Here is a 25671-nt window from a genome sequence, read left to right as displayed (position 1 = left end):
GAACGTGCATTCACTTTACACATTACTGTTTCATGCCCATGGAATGTACCGTCAGGGGAACATCTTTGCACTATGTGAAGGAATCCGCTGCAAACAGCTGCAGGAAAATTGCTACCAGTGGTTTGGTCAAGGCTGGAAAAACCTACAGGGCACTCATAACTACTGAGCAGGCAAATTAGTGGTAATTGAAATTAAACTGTTAGAATTCTGGTATGTTAGGTATTGTCAGTAAATGTCAAAGTGATTTGATATTTCTTTTCCTCTAAGTAATAGTGTTGCTTAGATAATGTAATTACTTTTGTACAGTGGGACCCCCCCCCCCCCCACGGGTATACACTGTGCTCAGATGGACCATTCAGGTCTTTATCTACCATCACTTAGTATGTTACATTGATGCTCATTTTCAAAGCACATAGACTTCCAAAGTTACATGTGCTTTGAAAATGAGCCTCTATGTATGTTAGTATACAAAGCTTGTTTAATGCATAGCTGGGTGAAAACTTGACCAATTTCAATAAAAATTGGGATATATCATCCTGAATACATTTTCAATAAACCTGTAATCATGCGGCCACTCACCTAAACAACATTGCCACCACCAAGCAATTATCATCATGATATGCACAGATACCATTTTGCTTTAAAGGTGAAGCGTTACTGTGGTTTTCAGTGAGGAGTATCTGATCCTTATTAAAAATTTGTATCTAGAGAAAGTTTATGGTTCTCACAGACCGGTGCAGGAGTTTTCAGAAAAGAGGTGGAAGAGGGTAAGCGTAGCATATGTTTTGAAGAAATTACGAGAAACAGGCCCAACTGATCACCAGTTTGGAAGCTCCAGGTTCCGATCAGTTGGCACCAGGGGCATAGTTAGGTGGGGGCATGGGCCCCTGCAGATTTAGCCCTGGCCCCCCTGTTTTCACCCCCAGCCACCGCCCCTCCTCCGCCACTTTCGACCCCCCCCCAACCCGCCGCCGCTGTCAGGTACGTTTGCTATCGGGGGTTCCCAACCCCCGCCAGCCGAAGTCCTCTTCAGCGCCGGTCTCCAGCGTGTTGCTGATCTGGATTCTGTTTCTGTGAGTCCTGACGTCCTGCACGTAGAGACAGAATCCAGATCAGCGAACACACCGGACTCGGAGACCGGCGCTGAAGGGGACTTCGGCTGGTGGGGGTTGGGGACCCCTGCCACCAAAGGTACCTGGCGGTGGCCGAGGGCAACAGTCGAAAGGGACAGGGGAGAGGCAGCAGCGCCAGGGGGGGCGGTCAAAAGGCGGGGGGTTTGGCGGCACCGGGGGGGGGGGGCTAAAATGTGCCCCTTCACCTCGGGCTCTGGACCCCCCTCCCACCGAAGTCTGGCTATGTCTCTGGTTGGCACTGAAGAAAACATCACAACAGTTGAAGAACAGGCAGTAAAGGTGAGGTGACCGGCATGCGTGTAGGCTTATTGCAAATTTATTCAGTATGGTGTATCCCAAATTCTGTTGAAATTGGTCAAGTTTTAACAGCATAGTTTTTATTTTTTGAAACGGTGTATATCCGTAGAAAAGCAGTGCAAAGCAATGAACTTACTAAGATCATAGATTACTTTAGACTAGCCTAGAGATCCAGGCCGAAATCCAAGCGGATTCTGTAACAATGCATGTAACTTAACAAGCTAATGAGCACTGATACCAGCACTTAACAAGCAATAATGAGCTTTAATTGGAACTGATTAAAATTTAGGTGCACAACTCTCTAAGCGTATTCTGTAATGAAATGCGCCGAATTTCTAACGTTTTCAGGCAAAAGGGGAGTGGTTATGGCCGTGTCGTGGGCGTTCAGAATTTACACACGTAGTTATAGAATATGGCCCAGTGTACGTAAACCTGCGTGCAAGGATTTACGCCACGTTTTCATTGCTGTAAATGGATGCGTGTAGTTTTAGGCACCGAGATATTAACTAAGCGTATTTTATAATCAGCGCCTAAATTGTTGCCTTATATAGAATCTCCTCCATTGTCCACTGATGACACTCTGTCATAGGTCCAGAAAAGTGGGGCTAGTGCCATGTTGGTTATGTTGTGGTTGGCATTAGAATCTTTTATCCCTAACCTTATGAGGAAATGGAGTTGCAGAAATGAAGAGGGTGTCAGGCACCGGCAGCAGAAAAAAAAAAATATTTACATAGGAGAAAAGATCAAACGTTGGGTCACAGACATTTTATTCCCACAGCTGTGTGTCATGTACAGACAGATGTCTTATGGTTTACTCTTCCAGGGAAAGAAAAATAGTGGCTAAATGAAGCGGAAGAGGGATTTCTGTTTTACATGTGTGTGCGTGTATGTGTGTGCAGGCTTGAAGAGATAGAGAGAGTTCGGGACACCCCTCTAACCATGACTTTATTGTTCCTAATGTCCTCCAGGAAATATGCTTGAGGTTTGGCTGACCCACACTAAACGTGTTGCAGCTTTCACCCTTGGAGAATCTGTCTCGGAAAGCTCGCTGGAGATATCAAATTTAGTACTTGCTGGGATGCCCTTAGAGATAATGCAGGGGTCAATCTGTGATTTCTGGAAGGGGCCCAGGCTAGGGGGAGGGGGTGGAGATTAGGGTAGGGGAGAGGAAAAAGCAACCAGGAAAAACGAGATAAAGATCAAGCAGCTGTGGAACCATTTGAGGGGCAGGAACACCATGGAATCATACCAGGCACAGAGCGTAATGACTTGCACACCAGTTGAGATGACAGAGCTGGAACATGAAAAACTCATCAGGCATTTAACACTTGACTGTCTGCCTGAGCTGCTATATCCGTAGGATATAGATAGAGAGTTTTTTCTTTATAGGCAATACGTTAGGCTCGTTATTATTGTGGCCATCACTTGATTGGATTGGGAGCATGTTTGCTCACTGGTGTTCTTGTGAACATCTGGAGATTTTCTATGATAGAGAACAGCCTAACTTCCAGTGGGCTGTCCGCTTGGGTGAGTCTAACCTCTGAGAATTTCTTCTTTTCACACAAAATATTTTAAAGATTTCTTTTATTTTTATTTATTTGTTACATTTGTATCCCACATTTTCCCACCTATTTGCAGGCGCAATGTGGCTTACAATCAGTGGCGTAGCCAGTATGGGGCCACGGGGGCCTGGGCCCCCGTAGATTTGCCCCTGGACCCCCCTGCCAACGACCCTCTCGACCCCCCCCCCTCCCGCCGCAAACCCACCGTCGCCAATCCGCAGTCGCCTACCTTTGCTGGTGGGGGACCCCAACCCCCGCCAGCCGAGCTGAGGTCCTCTTCTTCCAATCACGTGCAAGTCTTCGTGCAGGACGTCAGACTAGAACGAAGCCTTGCGCAAGATTGGGAAGAAGAGGACCTCGGCTCGGCTGGCGGGGGGTTGGGGTCCCCCACCAGCAAAGGTAGGCGACGGCAGGTTGGCGGCAGGAGGGGGGGTCGAGAAGGTCGGCGGCGGGGGGAGGGGGGGGGGGGGGCTAAAATGTGCCCTCTCACCTCGGGCTCTGGACCCCCCTCCCGCCAGTCTGCCTACGCCCCTGGCTTACATAATACCGAAAGGCATTCACCAAGTCCGGTAGGGAACAAATACAATCTGTGTATCTGAGATCGTATTAAGCTCTCTATCTATACCCTCTTAAAGTCTTTTAGTAAGTTCTGTAGAACCCTGGTTTATACTTCTGTGAGCTGCTGAGGAAACATCAACTGCTATAAAATAATGAAGCTTTAGCGTTCACCTGTGCGCGCTCAAGCTATTAACATACAGTACAGGATGCAAGATTTCATATTATGGCAATGGTATCAGAATGAAACAGTGGGGTGAGTCCAGTAAAGAAGGAGACTCAGCAACCCATAAAATACATCCTTCAAAAAGTGATTTTGTGGCTCTGATTGCTGGACTTGGTTGTGCGGCAGTAGGAGATCATGCCCGAAATGCTTTTGCTATAGAGCCGCAGTGGATAATTGAAAAGGTTAGGGAGGGTGGGTAAATTTAGTATTTGCCATGTTCACCTCCCAACAGCCTCAATACAAGCATAAGGTAGTCATTTTAGAAGCCCTATTAACGTTTGGATAGGCGTTCAGATAGTATGTTGTGTAAATGCTGCTTAGAAGGCCGGGGTGTACACGTCAAAACTAGAATATGTGCATATGGCCATTCGGCAATGTCTGGAAATGTTGTGGGTGGAACTAGGGCGGAGCAAAAACATTCTTGAACGTTCCCTACGTCAGAAGGAGAATGCATGCTTACGTTTGCCAACATCAACATCATGAATTACACCTTCTCCCAGGGGCGTCTAGGTTAGAGGAAGTTGCTCGTTTTGTGCAGCATTACACAGGAGGAATTAGGGGTGGTTGCTATCTTAATTCCCCATGTGATTTTTTTGTCCTCTACCCCCCCCCCCCCGGAGCCAATTAGTATCAATAATTGGCTTTTTAACAAGCAATTATTGGCACTAATTAGATTTAATTGGGACCTACGTGTGTAAATTTAGGCGCAGCCTGAAAAAGGGGCATGGAAATGGGAGGGTCATTGAGGGTGTGGTTTTGAGTTACGTGCATAATTATAGAATAGTGTTGCTCCATGCGTAAATTTAGGTCCGGGCATTTGCATCACGCTTTCATTGGTGCAAATGGTAGTGCCTAAATTTACACATGACCTCTCTGCTTAAGTGTTAATTCTATAAACTGTGCCAGACTTTAGGCACAGCTTATAGAACATTGCTTAAGCGGGTTTTTTTGGTTCAGAATTTTTAAGCACCATATATAAAATCTAGTTCTAAATCCAATAGCGCACCTTAGTAAAAGAACCTCAAAGTGTTCTCACGTTTTCCTCCTAGTACCCTGGGAAGAAGTGCGCACACTGTGGGGCCCCTTTCACTTACCACATGGTAACTGGAGTCAGTAATGGTCCCACTTAGGGGTCCTTTTGCTAAGCCGCGTGTCTACACGCGCACAAAGCACGCCAAAATGGAGTTACCTTTTGTAATTTCATTTTTGTAATTTCATTTTTGGTGCGCGTCCAATATGCGCATCAGAAAAATATTTTTTTATTTTCGGGCGCGCGTAATGGATGCGCGCCAAGTGGCATTTGGCGCGCGTAGGTCATTACCGCATGGTTACCGCATGTCTTTACCACTAGATCAATGGCTGGCGGTAAGGTCTCAGACCCAAAATAGACGTTCGGCCACACGTACATTTTCAACAAAAATTTTAAAAAGGCCTTTTTTTTTTACAGGTATTCTAAGAAAATGGATCGGTGCGCACCCAAAACCCGCACCAACACTACCGCAAGCCATTTTTTTAGCAGGCCTTTGTACAGGGACCCCTTAATCTCCTAACCGGTACCATGCCCTAATGGGAACATTAACGCAGGACTTGTAATAAAATTAGTGAGAACGCCCCCTGTAGGCACCATGTAAAATTTGCAGTTACCGTGCAGTAAAATCCCACATTAAGCTGCGATAACTGCAAATGTTAGTGCATTTTAGTAAAAGGTCCCCGTACTCATTTATGTATGGATGAGGCCCATAAATAACTTCTTACAAAATGTTGACTAAAGTAAATGTTCACTCTTTAAAATGTTGCCTCATTTGCTAGTGGGCATGCACGGGGTAGAGTTTGGGCAGAGCGAGGGCAGAGTATGCAAATATCAAGCAAATTATAAAATTCTATAATTTACACCAGCTCTAGATCTGAGATAAATGTCCTCACCTGCCACTTATGTTAGTATTTTATAAATTTTAATTTATTTATTTTTAAAGATTTATTAACCACCTAAGGTGTACAGCAGACCCAGTTTAACAAAAAACTTACAATTTTGTTAACAATATAACAATAGTAAAATGACCAAATATAAACATAAATCCAATAAATGAGGTAAACTTGGAAACATGATGTCAGTACAATACAAACAATACCATAATAGACAACCCGGAAGAATATTCAAATAATGTAGATACAATACGATGTCGGCAAAATACCAGATGTCAGCATAAAGTCAAATGGGTGCCTACTTGTTCGAATAAAATAGCCTTAACATAGGTGCCTTAAAATGTCTTAACTAGGCGCCTCCTGATAAGAAACCTCTGTAAAGCGCTTCCTCAGATACAACATGTAATTCTGCTCTGGAATTTGTTTGATTACAGAGCGCCTTGACCACACATTGAAAGTGTTGAATGGCATGAGGGTTTTTTTTTTTGCACGTGTTATTCTACTGTTATCACAGGATTGGCTTGTTGCAGGTCATCTCAGGCATGTCTGAGCTTGAATGGCAATACTTAAATTTTCACCTGGCCTTTACTGCTGCTTATGTACTTCCTGCCTATAAAATGTTATAAATAGACTGCAGAGCACATTTCAGCATCCTGTAGGTATTTGTGGAATGACAGCTGGAATGCTTCCAGGCATGTACTTCCCTATAATTTTGAAAAATAGCATTGCGGTTCTCTTTCTTTGTTGCTTTTTAAACACCCGTGAGAATTGGGACACCCCTCAAGATTCTAGAAACAGAAACCTGTGGGGTTTTTTTTTGTGTCATTCCTTTGAGAGGGGTTGGTCAGAATAGTCAGAAGCTGGGTTGGGTTACTTCTGTTTTTGAGAGGGGTTCAGACTGCTTATGAACATTTACACCTATTTTTTTCTGTAGACAACAGTTTCCTGTTAACTAAAGTGTGTAGGATTGAAAATGCAGTGGACATGCAGTGTGTTCTTTCTCTGACCTAAACATGACTCCTGGAGCACACTCTCTTCATGCAGCTAAGAAGTGCTTCTATTACGTAGCTTTCCGCTATTCCAGAACCTGTGGGATAATTGTGTCCACCAACCAGCAGGTGGAGATAAAGAACTGAAAACTGAACTCAGACATATCTCTCTTGACATCCAGAATACCTGTTCTTTCAGGGCTAAGTGTATAAGCAGGCGTATAAGTGGCAGCAGATCAACTAAGTGCTATGTATAATGGTGCGTAAATGGAGGGCATTCTCAGTAGTGGAGCATGGGTGGGGCTGCCACTTATGCATGCAGGTTTCACAGTACTGTAAGTTATGCTCACCTTTGCTGTATTTACACGACTGCATTTTTGCCAGGTCTGTGGCTGGTGTAACTGCAGGTGCACTCATGCTGGGTTATTCTAGCATTCTATAATGGAATCTGTGACCCAGAGGACATTACAACATAGGCTCTCACTCACAGCATTGGGTACCTGAAAGAGAGTGCCTGTCTATAGAGTTACCCCAATACTGTAACTGCAAAAGTGCCATGGCATGTGATATGTGGAGTCAAAGGTCTTTTTTTGAAGATATTATACCTCAGGGTTGAAAACCGTGCGCCTCTCTACATGAAATGGGGCATTCAGGTTGGCATGTGCCCAGTTCCCCTTGTGTTAGGCTCTACTGAATGCAGAGCTTTTTGTAAAATATGTACTGTATAAGGATGCAAGCAGATTCACGTGCATTTATCCTTGGATTCTATATATGGCATCCAAAATTGGGCACTGATATTTGGGCGCCGATCCAAGATGGGTGCCCAATTAAATTGGCTAATGAGACAATTAGTGGTAGTATAGGTGCTAATTGGCACCAATTTGGATTTGCACGCACATCTTGCGACATGCTATTCTATACTAGTGTGCACTGAAATCCATTAGCGTGCAACCCAGAGGGGGGGCGAGGCCATGGGAGGTGCATGAGTGGGTCAGGGGCGTTCCTTAAATTTGCATGCAGTGTTCTAGAATACTGGTGATGTGTGCCCGAATTAGGCACTGGGGATTACAACTGGTTTCAGTGGGCTTAATCCTGTTGCCCAAATTTGGGTGCCAAAGTTGGCGCTCAATACTGTTGTATAAATGGGGGCTCATCTTTGAATGCCCATTACAGAATATCATTGAGTACTGATTTTTTTTCTGTGCCGTTTACTGAATTTATCCCTTAGTGTCTTATAGAGCAAAAGGATCAATTTTCCAAATAAGTACATTTAGAAAAGAGCAACATCACTTGGAGCTTTATATGTTTCAATGCTGGTAAATACACATCTAAGTGCCAGTCTTGCAACATACATGTGTTTACAGTTGCCCCCTTAATCAGTTCTATAGACTAGAGGTGTGCATGAGGATGGGGACGACGGGAAACCCATGGAAATCCATGATATTGGTCACAAAACAGTCACTCAAACAGTGGGACGGGAGGGATGGATCCAAAGTAAATGGGCACGGGAGGGGATGGGACCCATATTATGTCCCCTTGTACACCTTACTTTGGAAACTTAAAAAACCAACACCTCAGCTAAAAATAAAAAATTTGAAATAAAAAGATTGAAAAATCTTGCCTATTTAACAAAGTAATGCCTATTATATTGTTATTGTGTTAAGTTATAGGACGCTCTTTACATTTTGTTTGGATTTACAAGGTGTTTTATATGCGGGTTGGGTACAAGGATGGGAAAGAAAACTGTGGGGATGATGAGGGGTTTGGTACCAATATGATGGGAATAGGGAGAGGATGGGAAGGAATTGACTAGGGGCGGGTGGGGATGGGGACCAGATTATGTTGAACTAAAGTGATGAATGGGGACAAGAGACATGGAGGAGCCCTAGAGAAAAGAATTGTCTCTTAAGCTAAGTACCTCTTATGTCAATCAAACAAAAAGCAAGTTTGACAAATAATCAGTGTACTATAAATTGATGTTGAAAAGGAAGGCAGTTGAAGAACAGCAGGAGGTTTTTGCGATGATGAAGAAGTCCTAGCCCTCCACCGGCCTGGTTTGTGGGGTGAAGGTGCTTCTCGAGGCTTTTTTTCCTCCTTATAAATTCATTTATTTATAAGCTTACTGAAATACTTGTTTCCAAGATGTTTATGAAAAGACCAGATTATGTTAACATGCTCATCTCTGTTAATAGACCCAAATTCCAGACAAGCAGATGGTTGACACTTTTACGTGCCTCCAAGAAGGTATTATTGCCGACAGAGAGATATTTAAAAACTATTCATATAATCCATTGTACAATGGGAAATGTGCAAATGCTTTTTAGACGGTTCAGATCACTCCCAGAACATGCCACCTTTGAGTTATTTCTACATGTGGGTCACCACATTCTAAAATCGGCATTTCTACGTGTGTTAAGTCTATACATATGAATGCCAAAGTGTGTTAAGTCTATACATATGAATGCTGGAGTCTACATGCACAATCTTCGAAAATGACCTCCATAGCTTTTTAGGGTCCTGGCTGTGACTATTTTACTAGGATTTATTTACCACCTTTTTGAAGAGATTCACCCAAGGCAGTGCACAGCAAATATTTATTTATTTGGATTTATTTATCACCTTTTAGAAGGAATTCACCCAAGGCAGTGTACAGTAGGAATAAATCAAACATAAGCAATAGATAATTACAGCAGACAAATGTTCAAAAATATTAAAAGCAAAAAACAAAAAGGAGGTAAAAACCCTCACGAAACCGTGAGATAGAAAGAAAAAAGTGAGGAGAGTGGATGAGGATACCAAAAAATATATTTATTCGCATAAAAAGTCAAAATAAAAAATGAACAATGGTTGTATAAAATATAAACGGACCCGACACGGCCGTGTTTCGGCCCTAAGGCCTGCTTCAGAGGTCTTTCATTATACTTATGTTCATGCCATATTTGTATCAATGTTATTTATTTATTTTGTTCTTATTAATTCAATTTAGGTTGCAAAGACCCCTGAAGCAGGCCTTAGGGCCGAAACACGGCCGTGTCGGGTCCGTTTATATTTTATACAACCATTGTTCATTTTTTATTTTGACTTTTTATGCGAATAAATATATTTTTTGGTATCCTCATCCACTCTCCTCACTTTTTTCTTTCTATCAAAAATATTCAAAAACATAAAAAATACCTCGTGAACTAAGACACATGACCTTAAATTTTAGAAAGGTTTCGAAAATGTATTTGATAAATATAACCCAGACATAGGCAATAGGCAATTATGATAGTAAAATATTCAAAGACTATTCTACAGCCAAAGGAAATATAACAGGAAGAATTTTAAACTCAGTTTTAATGGGGCAATTTTCAAACTGTCGGTGTTGGGACAAAATTTGTGGATTTTTACCTGTGGATTTGACACCAGTGTGCTTGCATGTTGAGTTGAAAATGTAGTTTTTGTGTTCTTTTTCTCCTCCAGGCAGTGTTGTGCTGGTAAATTTTTAACAACAGGCTCTCTCCATGGTCCACCTCGGCGCCCCCCCCCCCCCATCCACCTCTGCGCCCCCCCGTCCACCACTGCGCCCCCCCCCCCCCAAAAAAAATTGCAGAGCTGGCTATACCCCCGGGGGGGGGGGGGGGGGGGGGGGGCGGCGGCCAACACATTACTCTCTCCAGGAAAAAAAAATTAAATTATCCCAGGTTCCAACCTAATTCATGTTTAATATGGGATAAAATGCCATAAATAAGTAAATAAATATAAACTTTTAAGGTTCAGCACCTGATTCTCAAAGTGGACATATTCCAAACACTATAATGAAAATAAAATTATTTTTTTCTACCTTTGTTGTCTGGTGACTTTGTTTCTCTGATCATGCTGGTCCAGTATCTGATCCTGCTGCTCTCTATCTGTTCCCTTGACTCCGTTTCCAGGGCTTCCTTTCCATTTATTTCTTTTCTTTCCTCCTTTCTTCTTCATTTCTGGTCCTCTGCAGACTTGACTGTACAGTGGATCCAACTTCTGCCTATTTTCTCCATCCATGTGCAGTTTCTCTCCTCACTTCCTTTTCCCCTCATCTAATCTCCTTCCTCTATCTTCCCTCCATGTCCAGCATTTCTTCTCTCTCCCTTCCCTCCCCTCCATCCATGTCCTGAAACTCTCCTCTCTCCCCTGCCCCTCTCTATCCATCCATACCCAGAAATTCTCTTCTCTCCCCTGCCCCCCCTCTACGCACCCATGCCCAGCAAGTCTCTCCCCTGCCCTCCTTTACCCACCCATGCCCAGCAGGTCTCACCCCTGCCCCCCTCTACCCACCCATGCCCAGCAAGTCTCTCCCCTGCCCCCCTCTACGCACTCATGCTCAGCAAGTCTCTCCCCTGCCCCCCTCTACCCACCCATGCCCAGCAGGTCTCTCCCCTGCCCCCCTTTACGCACCCATGCCCAGCAAGCCTCTCCCCTGCCCCCCTCTACCCACCCATGCCCAGCAAGCCTCTCCCCTGCCCCCCTCTACCCACCCATGCCCAGCAAGTCTCTCCCCTGCCCCCCTCTACCCATCCAGCGATTCTCCTCCCTCCCCTGCCGCTCCCCTCCGTCTTTTTTTAATTACCTCCGTCGAAGCGCGCGCCATTTAAAGCCCTGCTGCGTGCTGGCCGTCTCCAGGCTTCCCCTGCTTGATTCGGCTGATGTTCGTGCCTTAGTCAGAATGAAGGCGGGACTAAGGCACGAACATCATCCGAATCAAGCAGGGGAAGCCTGGAGACGGCCAGCACGCAGCAGGGCTTTAAATGGCGCGCGCTTCGACGGAGGTAATTAAAAAAAGATGGAGGGGAGCGGGAGGGGAGCGGGAGGGGAGGGTGGGAGCGAAGGACATCTTTGGACATGCTTCGGAGCGGCAGGGGAGGTAAGCATGGCCTGTGATGGCATCCTCCAGCCATGCTTACCTCCCGCAATGGAGCCGGCTCGCCCCCAACAACAACCGGCTCGCAAGAGCTGTCAAAATTTAACAAGCGGCTCTTGCGAGCCGGTGCGAGCCGGCTCCAGCACACCACTGCCTCCAGGTACCACACCTCTCAGTGTGGCTTTTAGCCACACTGAGGAGGTCCATTTTCAGATTACAAATTGTGTCTTACCAACACGACTGACTTTGAAAATTGAACTGTAAAGAGTGGGAACTTTCAAATAGAGGTGGGCTGAATTAAATTTATGGCCTGCGGTTCCATATCTATGCATCTCCCACTGAGATCCATTTGAATAAGAACAAAAGAACTGTTGCTACTAATTGTGTTTCTGCCAGATACTTGTGACCTGGATTGGCCACTGCTGGAAATAGGATACTGAGTTGGATGGATCCTTGGTCTGACCCAATATGGCTGTTCTTATGTACCATATTGGGTCAGACCAAGGGTCCATCCAGCCCAGTATCCTGTTTCCAACAGTGACCAATTCAGGTTACAAGTACCTGGAAGGATCTGAAAGAGTAGACACAGACTCCATTCTGCTTATCCCTAGGGACAAGCAGTAGGTTTATAAGTTTATTCAAACCTTTGTAAACCCAACTATTACCACATTCTACCATCAACAAATACCAGAGCTTAAATATGCATTGAGTGAATAATATTGTCTCTGAGTTGTTCAAAATGTACTACTTCATTGCATGCTCCGAGTCTTTGTACATTTGGAAAAAGTAAACAATTGATTTTCACTTATCCATTGCACTCCACTCATGACTTTATGGACCTCTATCGTTCCCTTCCCTCCTAGCCATTTCCTCTTCAAGCTGAGTAGAGCTGACCTCTTTAGCTTTTCATCATATGAGAATAATTCCATCCCCTTAATCATTTTGGTCACCCTTGTCTATACCCTAATTCTACTATATATATTTTTGAGATGTGATACCCAGAGTTGCACTCAAGGTGCAGTCACACCAGAAGCATTATGACATTTGCTGTTTTGTTTCTTATTCTTTTCCTAATAATTCAAAACATTCTAGGTCCCTCTTACAAAGGCTCGGTAGGCTCTACATACATGCAGCGTGCGCCAAAATGAGACTACAGCCAGGCTAGCGCACCACTTTGCAGTAATTTCGGATTTGATGCGTGGAGTGGAGGAGTAGCCTAGTGGTTAGTGCAGTGGTCTTTGGTCCTGGGGAACTGAGTTTGATTCCCACTGCAGCTCCTTGTGACTCTGGGCAAGTCACCTAACCCTCCATTGCCCATGTTACAAAATAAGTACCTGAATATATATAATCCACTTTGAATGTAGTTGCAAAAACCTCAGAAAGGTGGTATATCAAGTCCCATTTCCCATACGACCAGGATAAATTATTTTTTTATTTCCTACTGCATGTGGCATTTCCGGTGTTAATCAGCAGTTGGCAAGTGCCAACCAGTCACCGCGCATGTAGCACATGAACCATTACCGCTAGATCAGTGGGTGACGTTAAGGGCTCAGGCCGTAAATAGGCGCATGCTGGTTTCAGTTTTACCACAGGCCCTTTTCCTGGCCCATTGAAAAAAAGCCCTTTTTCCCCAGACGCGGTAAAAATTGGCCTGGCACGCGCCAAAAACACGAGCCCACACTACTGCTGGCCACTTTTTGCCATGGTTTAGTAAAAAAAGTACACCTGTATTTACTGTTTTGGCTGCTGCTGCTGCACGCTGAGCAGAGGATCTTAATGATGACCCCTAAATCCTTTTCCTTGGTGGTGACTCCTAATGTGGAACCCTGCATTGAGTAGCTATAGTTTAAGTTGCTGTCCTCTACATGCATCTCTTTATACTTAGTACATAAGTACATAAGTAATGCCATACTGGGAAAAGACCAAGGGTCCATCGAGCCCAGCATCCTGTCCATGACAGCGGCCAATCCAGTCCAAGGGCACCTGGCAAGCTTCCCAAACGTACAAACATTCTATACATGTTATTCCTGGAATTGTGGATTTTTCCCAAGTCCATTTAGTAGCAGTTTATGGACTTGTCCTATAGGAAACCGTCCAACCCCTTTTTAAACTCTGCTAAGTTAACCGCCTTCACCACTTTCTCCGGCAACGAATTCCAGAGTTTAGTTATGCGTTGGGTGAAGAAAACTTTTTTTCTCCAATTTGTTTTAAATTTACTACACTGTAATTTAATTGCATGCCCCCTAGTCCTAGTATTTTTGGAAAGCGTGAACAGATGCTTCACATCCACCTGTTCCACTCCACTCATTATTTTATATACCTCTATCATGTCTCCCCTCAGCCGTCTCTTCTCCAAGCTGAATAGCCCTAGCCTCATTAATCTTTCTTCATAGGGAAGTCGTCCCATCCCCGCTATCATTTTAGTCGCCCTTCGCTGCACCTTTTCCAATTCTACTATATCTTTCTTGAGATGCGGCGACCAGAATTGAACACAATATTCAAGGTGCGGTCGCACCATGGAGCGATACAACGGCATTATAACATCCTCACACCTGTTTTTCATACCTTTCTTAATAATACCCAACATTCTATTCGCTTTCCTAGCTGCAGCAGCACATTGCGCAGAAGGTTTCAGTGTATTATCGACGACGACACCCAGATTCCTTGCTTGGTCCGTAACTCCTAACGTGGAACCTTGCATGACGTAGCTATAATTCGGGTTCTTTTTTTCCACATGCATCACCTTGCACTTGCTCACATTAAACGTCATCTGCCATTTAGCCGCCCAGTCTCCCAGTCTCGTAAGGTCCTCTTGTAATTTTTCACAATCCTGTCGCGATTTATACTTGTTCATATCAAATTTCATTTGCCATTTGGATGTCCAGTCTCCTGGTCTCAGAAGGTTCTTTTGCAGTTTCTCACAATCATCTTGTGATATAACAACTTTGAATAAGTTTTTATCATCTACAGATTTGATTAACTTGCTTGTTATTCCCATTTCCAGGTCATTTTATAAATGTGTTAAAAAGCACCAGTGCAGTTAGGGATCCATATGGCACTCCATTGAGTAAACTGACCATTTAGCCCTACTCTCTGTTTTTTTTTTATTTTTTAACGAGTTCCGAATCCACAATACGATATTGTTTCCTATGTCTTGAGTGTGAGAGAACAGTGTGTTTTCAACCCGTAAAATTGCCTTTATTAACTCTTGAAATGCATTTCTCTAGTTTGGCCAGCAGGTGGCGCATTTCTTACATTAGAGCTGTTATAGAAAAGTGCATGCCCTCTTTTAGTTTCACTTAGTGAAGAAGTGAATCTATAGTACTGTGAGCAGTATACTTTTAAAACTTGTTGACTGGGCTCTGATTGACTTGGAGTTTGAAATTTTCCAGCAGTTGCTGGCTGTTGCTTCAGTTTCAGCCTGGGAGAAGAGAGTGAGAGAGCTCTTTGCTGAAACCCTGTAAAAAACACAGTTATATTTGATAACTGGTGAACAGCTATATGTCCTGATCTCCCCAGGTACTTTCTAGGAAGTAAGCAAATGTTTAGTTAGTGTTATAATTGATCCATATTTCAGTTATCTGTTATTGTTTGCTGATTGCACTATTTTGTTCCACTGTTCGATTTTTTTTAAAAGACTATAGTTTATTGCCTCTCTGTCTGGACTGATAAAGAATCCTGGCGGTTTGTGTGTTGGGTCTGTGAGTGCTTTCTGGGAACTGTGGGACCACTGGGAGTGTGGCCCCAGTAACCTAGAAATCACTGGGGATAATTTGAGAGCGGGAGACTCGCCCAGAATGGTTGTGATGCAGTTGATGGGAGGAGGGTGCTAGTGTAGAGCACAAGCAGCAGGTGCAGGCAGACCTGAGCTGTGCTGGGGATAGACCCTCTAAGTGGCCACGGGGTAACCCCAGGTGGTGGCTAGGCGTTTTGTGACAATTACTTTTTAATTTCCTCAGGAGTTTCTCACAAGGTACTTGTCAAACACTTTCTGAAAATCCAGATACACTATTTTGGTGATGTCAAACCTGCATTAGACAATTCATGGATTGTGACTCCTAGTGTATGAATGATGATGGAGATTATGGTTTGTGATTTTGAAATCATTGTGGAGCGTGTGTGACTGGTTCATTGAATATAGTAAACCTGCTTAGCTTACCGTTTTTAAAGCCAGTCAGAGATCATGTTTGCTGAATGACAGATGGGTAAGTGTCATTGTGATTTAACCTGGGCTCCAGAGATTTCAATTACCAACTAACTCACTTGTCATATTTTATTGTCTCTTGCCAGTCGTTGATGCTCCAAGTCTCTTCTTTTAGAATTTTGTTAAAATTATCTTTCCTTTTTTATTAAAATTTTTAGCAGGTTTTCAAAACCAACAAGAAATAAATGAGAAAAACATTTTTAAAATTAAAGAAAGGTTAATGTTTCCTTGATGCTAGGAAAAGGATAGATTGATTAATGTTATAATAATAGGTTTTCTTCTGAAGGTTGGGCAGGTAAGTGGGTGATTATGGGAAGGGTTGGGAGAGGGTTTAAAATAGAAAGGCAAACTTGTATATTTCTTAGAACTCATAATTTATTTCTTGAACTATTTGTCCATTACAAGAACATTTTTTTACTAAAACGTATGGGCAGGACTTTTTGCATTATGGGGTCCTTTTACAAGCCACAGTTAAAAAGTGGCCTTCGGTATTGTGAGTGCATCTTTTGGGTGCATGCTTTGCCACTTTTTACTGCAGCTGGGGAAAAGACCATTTTTTTAATGGGCCGGGAAATGGGCATGAGCAAATATTAAAACTAGCGCCCGCCTATATACAGCCAGAGCTCTTACTGCCAGCCACTGACCTAGCGGTAAGGGCTCACGTGTGGTAGAAAATAGAAAAAGTTTCTACTGCGGGGTTTGGCGAACACCAAACTCGGAATTACCGCCGGCCACATGTGCTACCCCGGCAATAGTGACAATTTGGCATGCGCTACCCTCCCACGGCTTGTAAAAGGGCCCCTATGTGATCTAATTACACCACCACAGGGTAGTGGTGGAGACCCAGAAGAAGTGGGAAATGACCACCAGGTGGCCTCAGTGCCTGTGCAACATCTCAAAGGTGACTAAAAACTCCGGCATGTCCTCGCGCTTGGTATTGACTCAATGCACAGGGCTTTCAGTGGTATGATTTTATTGATAAATATAGGCAGAATGGAAGTTTCAGTTTGGGGTATTTATTTATAAAGGGAAAAACCCCCCACAGATGAATATAACTGAGGGAAGCAAGCAAGAGAGAGCAGACATGTCTACAATTCTATACAGAAAATGTGAAGTGTGAATGTAGAAGAGCTAAAAGGATAAACATTTGCAATTTTTTATGAGTGTCAACACCAAAAGGAGAAATGAATACAGGAAAAATGCAGACTTTGAGTTGGATTTATTTTAATAAAACTTTGGTAAAGTGCAAATGTACAGCAAACATCATGGCAAAATGTTTTGTATTGATGTACTATCCTCTTCAGATTCCTGGTTACTGAACTTCCAAATGTCTTTATTCCTCATTCTTTTTTTTTTTATTTATTTCAAGATGTTGTTAATTCAGCTGTTTGTTTTTATTTTTCAAGGTCATACAGCTATGCAGCATTTATAACAGGTTCCGTTGACACCGTTCCAAAAATTAGCTTATTTCTCTGACCTACTTTTTTAGATTGCATCCTGTTACCCCAGGATCTATTCCTTTTCTCCCTCCTTTCCCTCCTATCCCCTTCTTCTCCCTTATGTTATCTTCATATTTTTTTCTTCATGTGTATTATTTGCAAATACATATACAAAGACAGAAATGACCAAAAAATGACATTTCATTTTCCATGTTCTTTTTGTTCATTTCGTGTCGTTTCAAATGGTTGCACATTGTAATTGTTTTCTTTTGTTTCCATTCATTTCATACTTTTACTGAGACTTCATCAAGGAAATATGAACATATAAAATTCAAACTGCATTCATGGGATCTGGCAATGTAGGTCAATATCATTATTTTGGTCGGCAATTGGCAAATACTTGACCAAAGTGCTGGGGCGCACAATAACTCTAACTTTTGAAAGAGCTGTATTCAGTGTGCCTAGACTCTGGATGGGAACCACAAAGGGGGAGAAATTGTTTCTTGGCAAGGCCTGCATATTGGGGAAAAAATGCATCCTACTTTACTGGACTAGTGATTGCCCACCCTTCTTTTGGCACTGGAGGACTCGACTTCATGAATTGTTGACATGGGAGTCTAGAGGGGAGGGTCTGTCACCGGGAAGGCAGCGGAGGTTCCTAGCAATATGGGGGGCATACATAAACACTATATCGCCTAAGGCGAGAAGTCATATCTTGAATAGACTTCCTTGGAACCAGTGAAGAGAATTTGAATTTGAGCAATGCTCGGGGAGGGGAGGTTTGGGAGATAGGGAAGAAGAGCTTTGGGTTAGAAAGTTTAAAGACAAGTTTTGGTCTTGTTAATTAGGATTTCCTATTGTCTATATTATCCGTGTTTCGATATGTATCATGGTGTTACCTTCTGTTACAAGGAAGTTTCTGGATGATATATGCTAATATCATTATGTAGCTATAGAAGCATAACAATTTGAGAAGGGGGGGATGGGGGGTAAAGGGGATTGGGGGGGAAAAGTCGTTAAATCACAAATCTGATGGCTGTTTTGCACTATCTTTTAACCCTGTTACATGAAAGGTTATTACCGCGTTGTTTAAGTTTATATTTGTATGGTTTATTGCCTTTGTATTATGTCATCAATAAAAATATTGAAATATAAAATTCAAACTGCAATCCACACCAAAAATATTGAAGTCTTGAGACTCAGACTCTCTTTCTCCCCTCCCCTGACTTCACCCATCAAGATGTGTTACCATACCTCCAACGTAAAGATACTAATGAAAACATCAAAAATAAATTTAGGGGCCCTTTTGTTGCCCCACACCAATCCAGAACTACCGCTGGGCTACTGCAGGGGTTAGCAGTAGTTTCCACTCCCAATTGGGTGCTCTGCATTACAGAACGCACTTTGTGAGTTGTGTTCATGAATTCTAATTGTTGCCAATTAAAGCTCATTATTGCTTGTTAAGAGCTGTTATCAACGCTGATTAGCTTGTTAAGCCAATTAAGTTATGCGCATTGTTATGGAATATGCTTGGATTACGACGCGGATCTCTAGGTACGCTATGAGGCATATTTTCAAAGCACTTAGCCTTCCAAAGTTCCATAGGTTTCTATGGAACTTTGGAAGACTAAGTGCTTTGAAAATATGCCTCTATGTAGAATCCAGGGGTTAACCCTCCATTGCCCCAGGTACAAAATAAGTACCTGTATATAATATGTAAACCGCTTTGAGTGTAACCACAGAAAGGTGGTATATCAAATCCCATCCCTTATCCCCTTTCTCTTTCTTCAGCCTATAGGAGCTTGCTGAGGACAAAAATCAGAAATGTTGACCCAGATAAGGCTCTAAACCCCCCCCCCCCCCCTATTTATTATTTATCACACAGTTTCTAGACCACATTATCTCATATTCTAGGCAATTTACAATATAAAAATATTCATAAAATAACACAAATCCAATACAATTTAAGTCTGGTCTAACATAATTCTATGCTAACATTAAGTTCTTATCCAAGTCCTTGTGCACTGTTAGCCGAGTCTGGTTTTCAGGATGTACACAATGAATATGCATGAGATAGATTTGCATACACTGCCTCCATCCTATGCAGCCCTCTCTCTTGTGTGTTGACCCTGGGTATCCTGAAAACTCAGCTTGCGGGAGAGGGGTGGGAGGGGGGGAAATATCCTGAGGGCTGGGTTGAGAATGCCTGTCTTAAACTGTTATGTGATAATTGTTAACACCCTTTTTGTCATTGTTTTTGGCTTCATCTTTGGGGATAGAGATTTTTCAAATTTCCATTCTTTAGTAGATGGTACCCTATAGAACCTCTTCTGTGTTTTGTTTTTTTTGTTTTCAGCATCCAGACTTGAAACTGAGGAAAAAAAATATGCTGTTCCCTTCCACTTCCCCCACACAACTAGCTGCTCTGGAAACTAATTGAACCAAACTGGATAACATTTATTCCTCTGTGGTGTAGCACTGAATGAAAGATTTTCTGTAGCAATGTAGCTGTGCTAACGGATTAGCACAGAACACACCCACTCTCCACCCCCAGCATTAAAAATAAATTTTATTTTTTTAGCACGACACATCCCAACATTAAAGTGGGACGTCTCAGCGTGCCCTGCGGTAAACCATTTTTGTTGCTGCATGTAATAAATGTTAAAGAAGAGCATTTTAATTTTTTTTTATTTTTTAAATTGGGATTTATTAACCACCTTTATGAAAAGATTTACCCAAGGCAGTGTACAACAGGTACAACTTAACATAAAGCTTACAATTTTGTTAACAGCATAATAATAGTTAAATGGACAAATATAAAGCGTTTTTTTTTACTAACATATGCTAACGGTTAGCTTACACTAAATGGTAAGATGCCCATTTTATTCCTATGGGCTTAGCATTTAGCGCTTGCTAATTAGTTATCTCACCTTTGTAAAAGGAGCTCATAATTATAAATACAATCCTTGAAGTAAACTTGGAAATAGCAAACTGAATCTTACTAATAGGACTAATGAAACAGTATTAGAAATGTACACATTTAACTGCACTATAGAATAATCATATAAGAGAAATAAAAAAAAAATGTCAGTACAATACAAATTATGCCATGATAGAAAGCATAGAAGAACATTCAAATAATATAGATATAATATGATGTCAGCATAGTACCAATTACATGTTAGAACAGGGGTGGGTAATCCAATTGGGTTTTCAGCATTTCCTCAATGAATATGCATGGAATCATACAATGGAGGCAATGCATGCAAACAGATCTCATGCATATTCATTGGGGAATTCCTAAAAACCCAACTGGGTTGTACAGCCCTCGAGGACCAGTAGTGCAGAATCAATTGGGATAAATAGATTAGTGGCTTTGAATTAATCCATAGGCAGGGTATATATGCACAGTTGCATTTGATTGACACGTTGAGGGGAATAACACTATAATATAGTGCTTTCTGCTACTAGGATAGGGTTACTGTCAGGCTTATTTTCGAAAGAGAAGGACGCCCATCTTACGACACAAATCGCAAGATGGGTGTCCTTCTCACAGGGTTGCCCAAATCGGCATAATCGAAAGCCGATTTTGGGCGTCCTCAACTGCTTTCCTTCGCGGGCACGACCAAAGTTCATGGGGGCGTGTCGGAGGAGTAGCGAAGGTGGGACTGGGGCGTGCCTAACACATGGGTGTCCTCGACCCATAATGGGAAAAAGAAGGGCGTCCCTGATGAGCACTTGGACGACTTTACCTGGTCCTTTTTGTTTTTACGACCAAGCCACAAAAATGTGCCCTAAATGACCAGATGACCACCGGAGGGAATCGGGGATGACCTCCCCTTACTCCCCCAGTGGTCACTGACCCCCTCCCACCCTCATAAAAATTCTTTAAAAATATTTTTTGCCAGCCTCAAATGTCATACTCAGGTCCATCGCAGTAGTATGCTGGTCCTTGGAGCAGTTTTAGTGGGTGCAGTGCACTTCAGACAGGCGGACCCATGGCCATCCCCCCTTACCTGTTACTCTTGTGGTGGTAAATGTGAGCCCTCCAAAACCCACTAGAAACTCACTGTACCCACATCTAGGTGCCCCCCTTCACCCATAAGGGCTATGGTAGTGGTGTACAGTTGTGGGTTTTAGGGGAGGCTCAGCACACACGGTAAGGGAGCTATGCACCTCGGAGCAATTTATGAAGTCCACTACAGTGCCCTATAGGGTGCCCGGTTGGTGTCCTAGCATGTGAGGGGGACCAGTGCACTACGAATGCTGGCTCCTCCCACGACCAAATGGCTTGGATTTGGTCGTTTCTGAGATGGTCGTCCTCGGTTTCCATTATTGCCGAAAATCAGGGACAACCATCTCTAAGGTCGACCTAAATTTCACAATTTGGGCGTCCCCGACCGTATTATCGAAACGAAGATGGGCATCCATCTTGTTTCGCTAATACGGGTTTCCCTGCCCCTGTCTGGGAATGTCCTGCAAGGACGTCCTCTGGAAAACTTGGGCGTCCCTTTCGATTATGCTCCTCCACATGTCCTCTTTTTGGACGTCTTCAGATATATCTTCTAGGATTTTTAATTTGTAGCTGCATAAGCATCTAGGCACACTCAACGTGCGCCAAAATGGAGTCACTGCAGGGCTACCACAAGGCTCTTGCGGTAATTTCATTTTTGGCGCATATCCAATACGTGCGGCTGAAAAATTATTTTTATTTTCTGCTGCGCATATCGGACACGCACCAAGTGGCATTTGGCGTGCGAAGGTCATTACTGACCGGTTACTGTGTGAGACTTTACCACTAGGTCAATGGCTGGTGGTAAGGTCTCAAACCCCAAATGGACTTCCATTTTCGGCAAAAATTTTAAAAAGCCCTTTTTTACAGGTGCACTGAAAGATGATTCTGCTTGTGCCCAAAACCCACACCTACACTACTGCAGGCCATTTTTCATCGCACCTTAGTAAAAGGACCCCATAATAAGAGAAACCACTTCTGGCTTATTAATCTGTCTGGACACCTGGGGGTGCTAAATAGAGGGAAAGACATTGCTGATCTCCTCTCTGTTTGCCTGCTGGTTGAATCTTTCAGAGGAATTTTGTTGTGCAGCACAACTTTAAGCATATGTCATGCAAAGACTTTTACATATATCTCAGAAGTCAGCCAATGTTGTTGACTATCCACTCTTCTGATAAATACGCTTGGGCTCAGACTCTGTCAAACTCAAATCCAGAAGTTCTTGAAAAGTAGGTTGTCTACTGCTGTACTGTAAGTCAGTCACTGTTTGACATGTGCTCGTTAACTAAAAGCTACGATTAAATATTCCTTTAGCAAGGGTAGCAACCATTTTTATTTTATTCTTTCCTCTTTTTTTTGTCTCCTCAAATATGGTAACCCTATGTGAGGACCATTTCTAGCCAGCCAATGTGGTTGGGATGGATGGTGAGGTTCACCAGGGGAAACTTTGCTTTGATGGGTAGCAGCACGTTCCTTCCGTAGTACTAAGTGACCTAGAGTTACTGATCTGTTAGGAATGACACGAGCCCTGAGGTTCTGTTCAGAGGGGCACCATGCACTGGAAATATCTTCTTTTACAGACAGTAACCCTCCATTTTCTCCTCAGGCTGGTTTAATTAATCCTCACCAAGCACGTTATGAGTTGTTCCTGGATAGCCATTTTTTTTTTTTTTTTTAGTGTGGTAAGGTTTAGGGGGAGGTGGATTTGCAGAAGAGCATAGGACAATACAAACAAATGATCACATGACACTAAGATGATGCATCATGGGAAGGTCGTCTTACTCTTTAATGTCTCTCTCTCTCTCTCAAAGTACAGATGTAACTAAAATCCCAGTGACTGTCACTAGGGGATAAGTGCTCCCAAAAGAATTCATGTGGTGGATCAAGCTCCTAGTAGCATAGAGGAAGATTCCAGTGTTTGAGCTCCTCGTGTTACTACCAGGCTTAAGGAATAAACGCAGCAATGCCCCTTTACCTACCAATTGGAAAATTCAATTAGTTCTGAAGCAAGAAAGGACTTCTGTTAGAGTAAACTGTAGTTAAAGTAATATTTGCTTTTTTTTTCTCCTTTCTTTTTTTTTCTTGGGGTTTCAGAAGAAGGCAGAGGCTGCGCACAGGATACTGGAAGGACTGGGACCCCAAGTAGAGCTGGTAAGCTTTGTATGTACTTTAGCTTAGTCATGAGTGCTGGAGGATGGCCAGAGCTGAAAAGGCTTTGGAGTGTCAAACTCACCCCTGTAGAGTAATAATGAAGTATTCTGCCTCATCAGAATATTCTGTTAAGAAGAAGCAGAGAACATGTCAAAGAGAGGATGGAAGGGCGGGGCAGTGGGTATGGTCCACCCCTGGTGCAAGTAGTAAGGGAGTTCATTGAGCAGTCATGGAGCCACAGTCTACAGGTGTGCGGCTGTTGGCTCTGCCAGTCCCCTGCCTCCTTTGACGTCAACTTCCTGTCCTGGGGCAGAGGAGCAGTAATGCTGACAGCCATGCGCCTATACCCCTGATGGCGAACCTATGACACACGTGTCAGCACTGACACGCGTAGCCATTTTCGACATGCGGCAGCGCCGCAGTGTGGTCCGCCCTCCCTCCCGGAAACTAACCTTAAAGCCTCCTTTCACGTCGCAGCAAGCAGCAGCAGGGCAGGCCACTCCTTCCTTCCGTGTCCTGACCTCGCCTGACGTAACGTCCGCGAGGGCGGAGCACAGAAGGAAGGAGGAGAGGTCTGCCCTGCTGCTGCTTACTGCAACGTGAAAGGAGGCTTTAAGGTTAGTTCAGGGCCCGGTAGCGGGTGGAGGGGGGGCCCGGCGACCTCGGGTGGGCAGCGATCTCGGGTAGGGGGGGCCCGGGGGCGTTCCTAGTAGCAGTGATTTTTCTTGAAGTGACACACCACCCAAGTTATGCTCGGTTTTTTGTGAATTTTGACACACCAAGCTCAAAAAGGTTGCCCATCACTGGCCTATACTGTGGTTCTGTGACTGCTCAATGCACCCCCTTACTGCTTGGAGGAGGGAGGGCGGGTGGTGACGTTCCTGGAGGAGGGGTTTGCTGTGCCCCGGGTGGCAACCAAGCTAGGTACACCACTTGCGCTTTGTACAGGCTGGACTGTCTTTTCATACTGCCAAAGTGCAGCAAAGTTAAGCTGTATGTATGTAGAGAGGGTGTTATTGTAAATGCCATTGGAGAATCATTTTCAAAAGGATGTACAGAGGTAAAATGGTGCTTTACCCATGGAAATAGGCTTCTATAACTTCTATTTGGGTAAATGTACGCACCCACTAGAACTGAGTGTAGGTGTTCCCGAGTGTTCGAGCAGAGGTTTTCATTTATGTATATATGCATGTGAAATAACCCAGAAAGTCTGTACTTGCAAAAGAGCATCTGCAAACATAAGTACATAGGGTCTGGTATTCAGTGGGACTTATCCAGGTAGGAGTGGATCAAGTGAGGGAGATAAGAGCAGTGGGAAAGTCCTGGTGGTTGTTTTTGATGTGAATTATGAAGAGTGTATGTTATATTTTTTCATAGGTCCTTTTCTGCACTCATATAGAGGTTCTGTTTCTTATATATTTTATAAAGGCATCTCTTTATAAAATATGCACCCGGAATGAACCCCAGTAGCATAGAAATCTTCACTCATAAATTTACAGCTGCTCCAGAGAAGGTGTGAATAGTATAAACTATGTGCGTTCATGCACACACTGCCACCTCTCCCACACCATTCAGACTGTACCTCTGCTTTGTCCCTAGCATTTTATAAGGACTTGTGGAGGGACATTTTCGATAAAACATCTAATTTTTAATATGTTAAAAAAAAAAAAGAGTGGTGAACATAGGCATTTTTGAACCTGAAAAAAGTCTTTTTTTTGTTTGTTTGTTTGTTTGTTTGAAAATCGCCTTTTTTCTAGACATTTTGTGCTCAGAGCATTGTACGGGACAGAGAAAAGCTTACTGTACCTCATTATACACCACTGCAACAGCCCTCAAGCTTGCAGGTGCCACTTATATGTAGATACATTTAATGTTTTTTTGGAGGGCTCACACATTCTATCACAAGCGTACCAGTTAGAGTGGGATATGGGCCTGAGTCTCTTTCTCTACAGTCCACGGCACTGACTACTAGGCTACTCCTGGGATCTGCCTGCTGTTCTAAAAAGAATGGCCATCAAACCAGGTATGTGCTGTCACTGCCACATCTTAGGGGGTGGGTGGAGGTCTGTGACCACTGGGGAAGTAAGGTGGAGTTATGCCATAATACCTCCAGTGGTTATTTGGTCATTAAGGGCACTATTTGGTCACTTATTTGTGATTGAAACAGGTCTAGCCAAAAACGTTTTAATTTTGGCCCTGGACATTTTCATTTTGTTTAATTGTTGCAGAAAAGCATCTATCTTTTGGTGCTGCTCATTTCCACTCAAGTCCCACTCAAAACACCCCCCCTAGAAATTTGGA

General features: G+C 43.3%; 1 protein-coding gene across 1 annotated transcript in view; it reads left to right on the top strand.

Moving 5' to 3' along the window:
- Positions 1–25671, top strand: part of LOC115479673 (nuclear receptor corepressor 2-like) — a 667653-nt gene that overhangs the window by 323504 nt on the left and 318478 nt on the right. Inside the window, exon 7 of the mRNA XM_030217748.1 lies at positions 23314–23370. Within this exon, the coding sequence (XP_030073608.1) occupies positions 23314–23370 (57 nt within the window). The remainder of the gene's footprint in view (positions 1–23313; positions 23371–25671) is intronic.

Source organism: Microcaecilia unicolor, chromosome 11 (assembly GCF_901765095.1).
Source record: "Microcaecilia unicolor chromosome 11, aMicUni1.1, whole genome shotgun sequence".
Classification (NCBI taxonomy): Eukaryota; Metazoa; Chordata; class Amphibia; order Gymnophiona; family Siphonopidae; genus Microcaecilia; species Microcaecilia unicolor.
The sequence above is the reverse complement of the archived record's forward strand: the minus strand, read 5'-3'. Positions and strand labels throughout refer to the sequence as shown.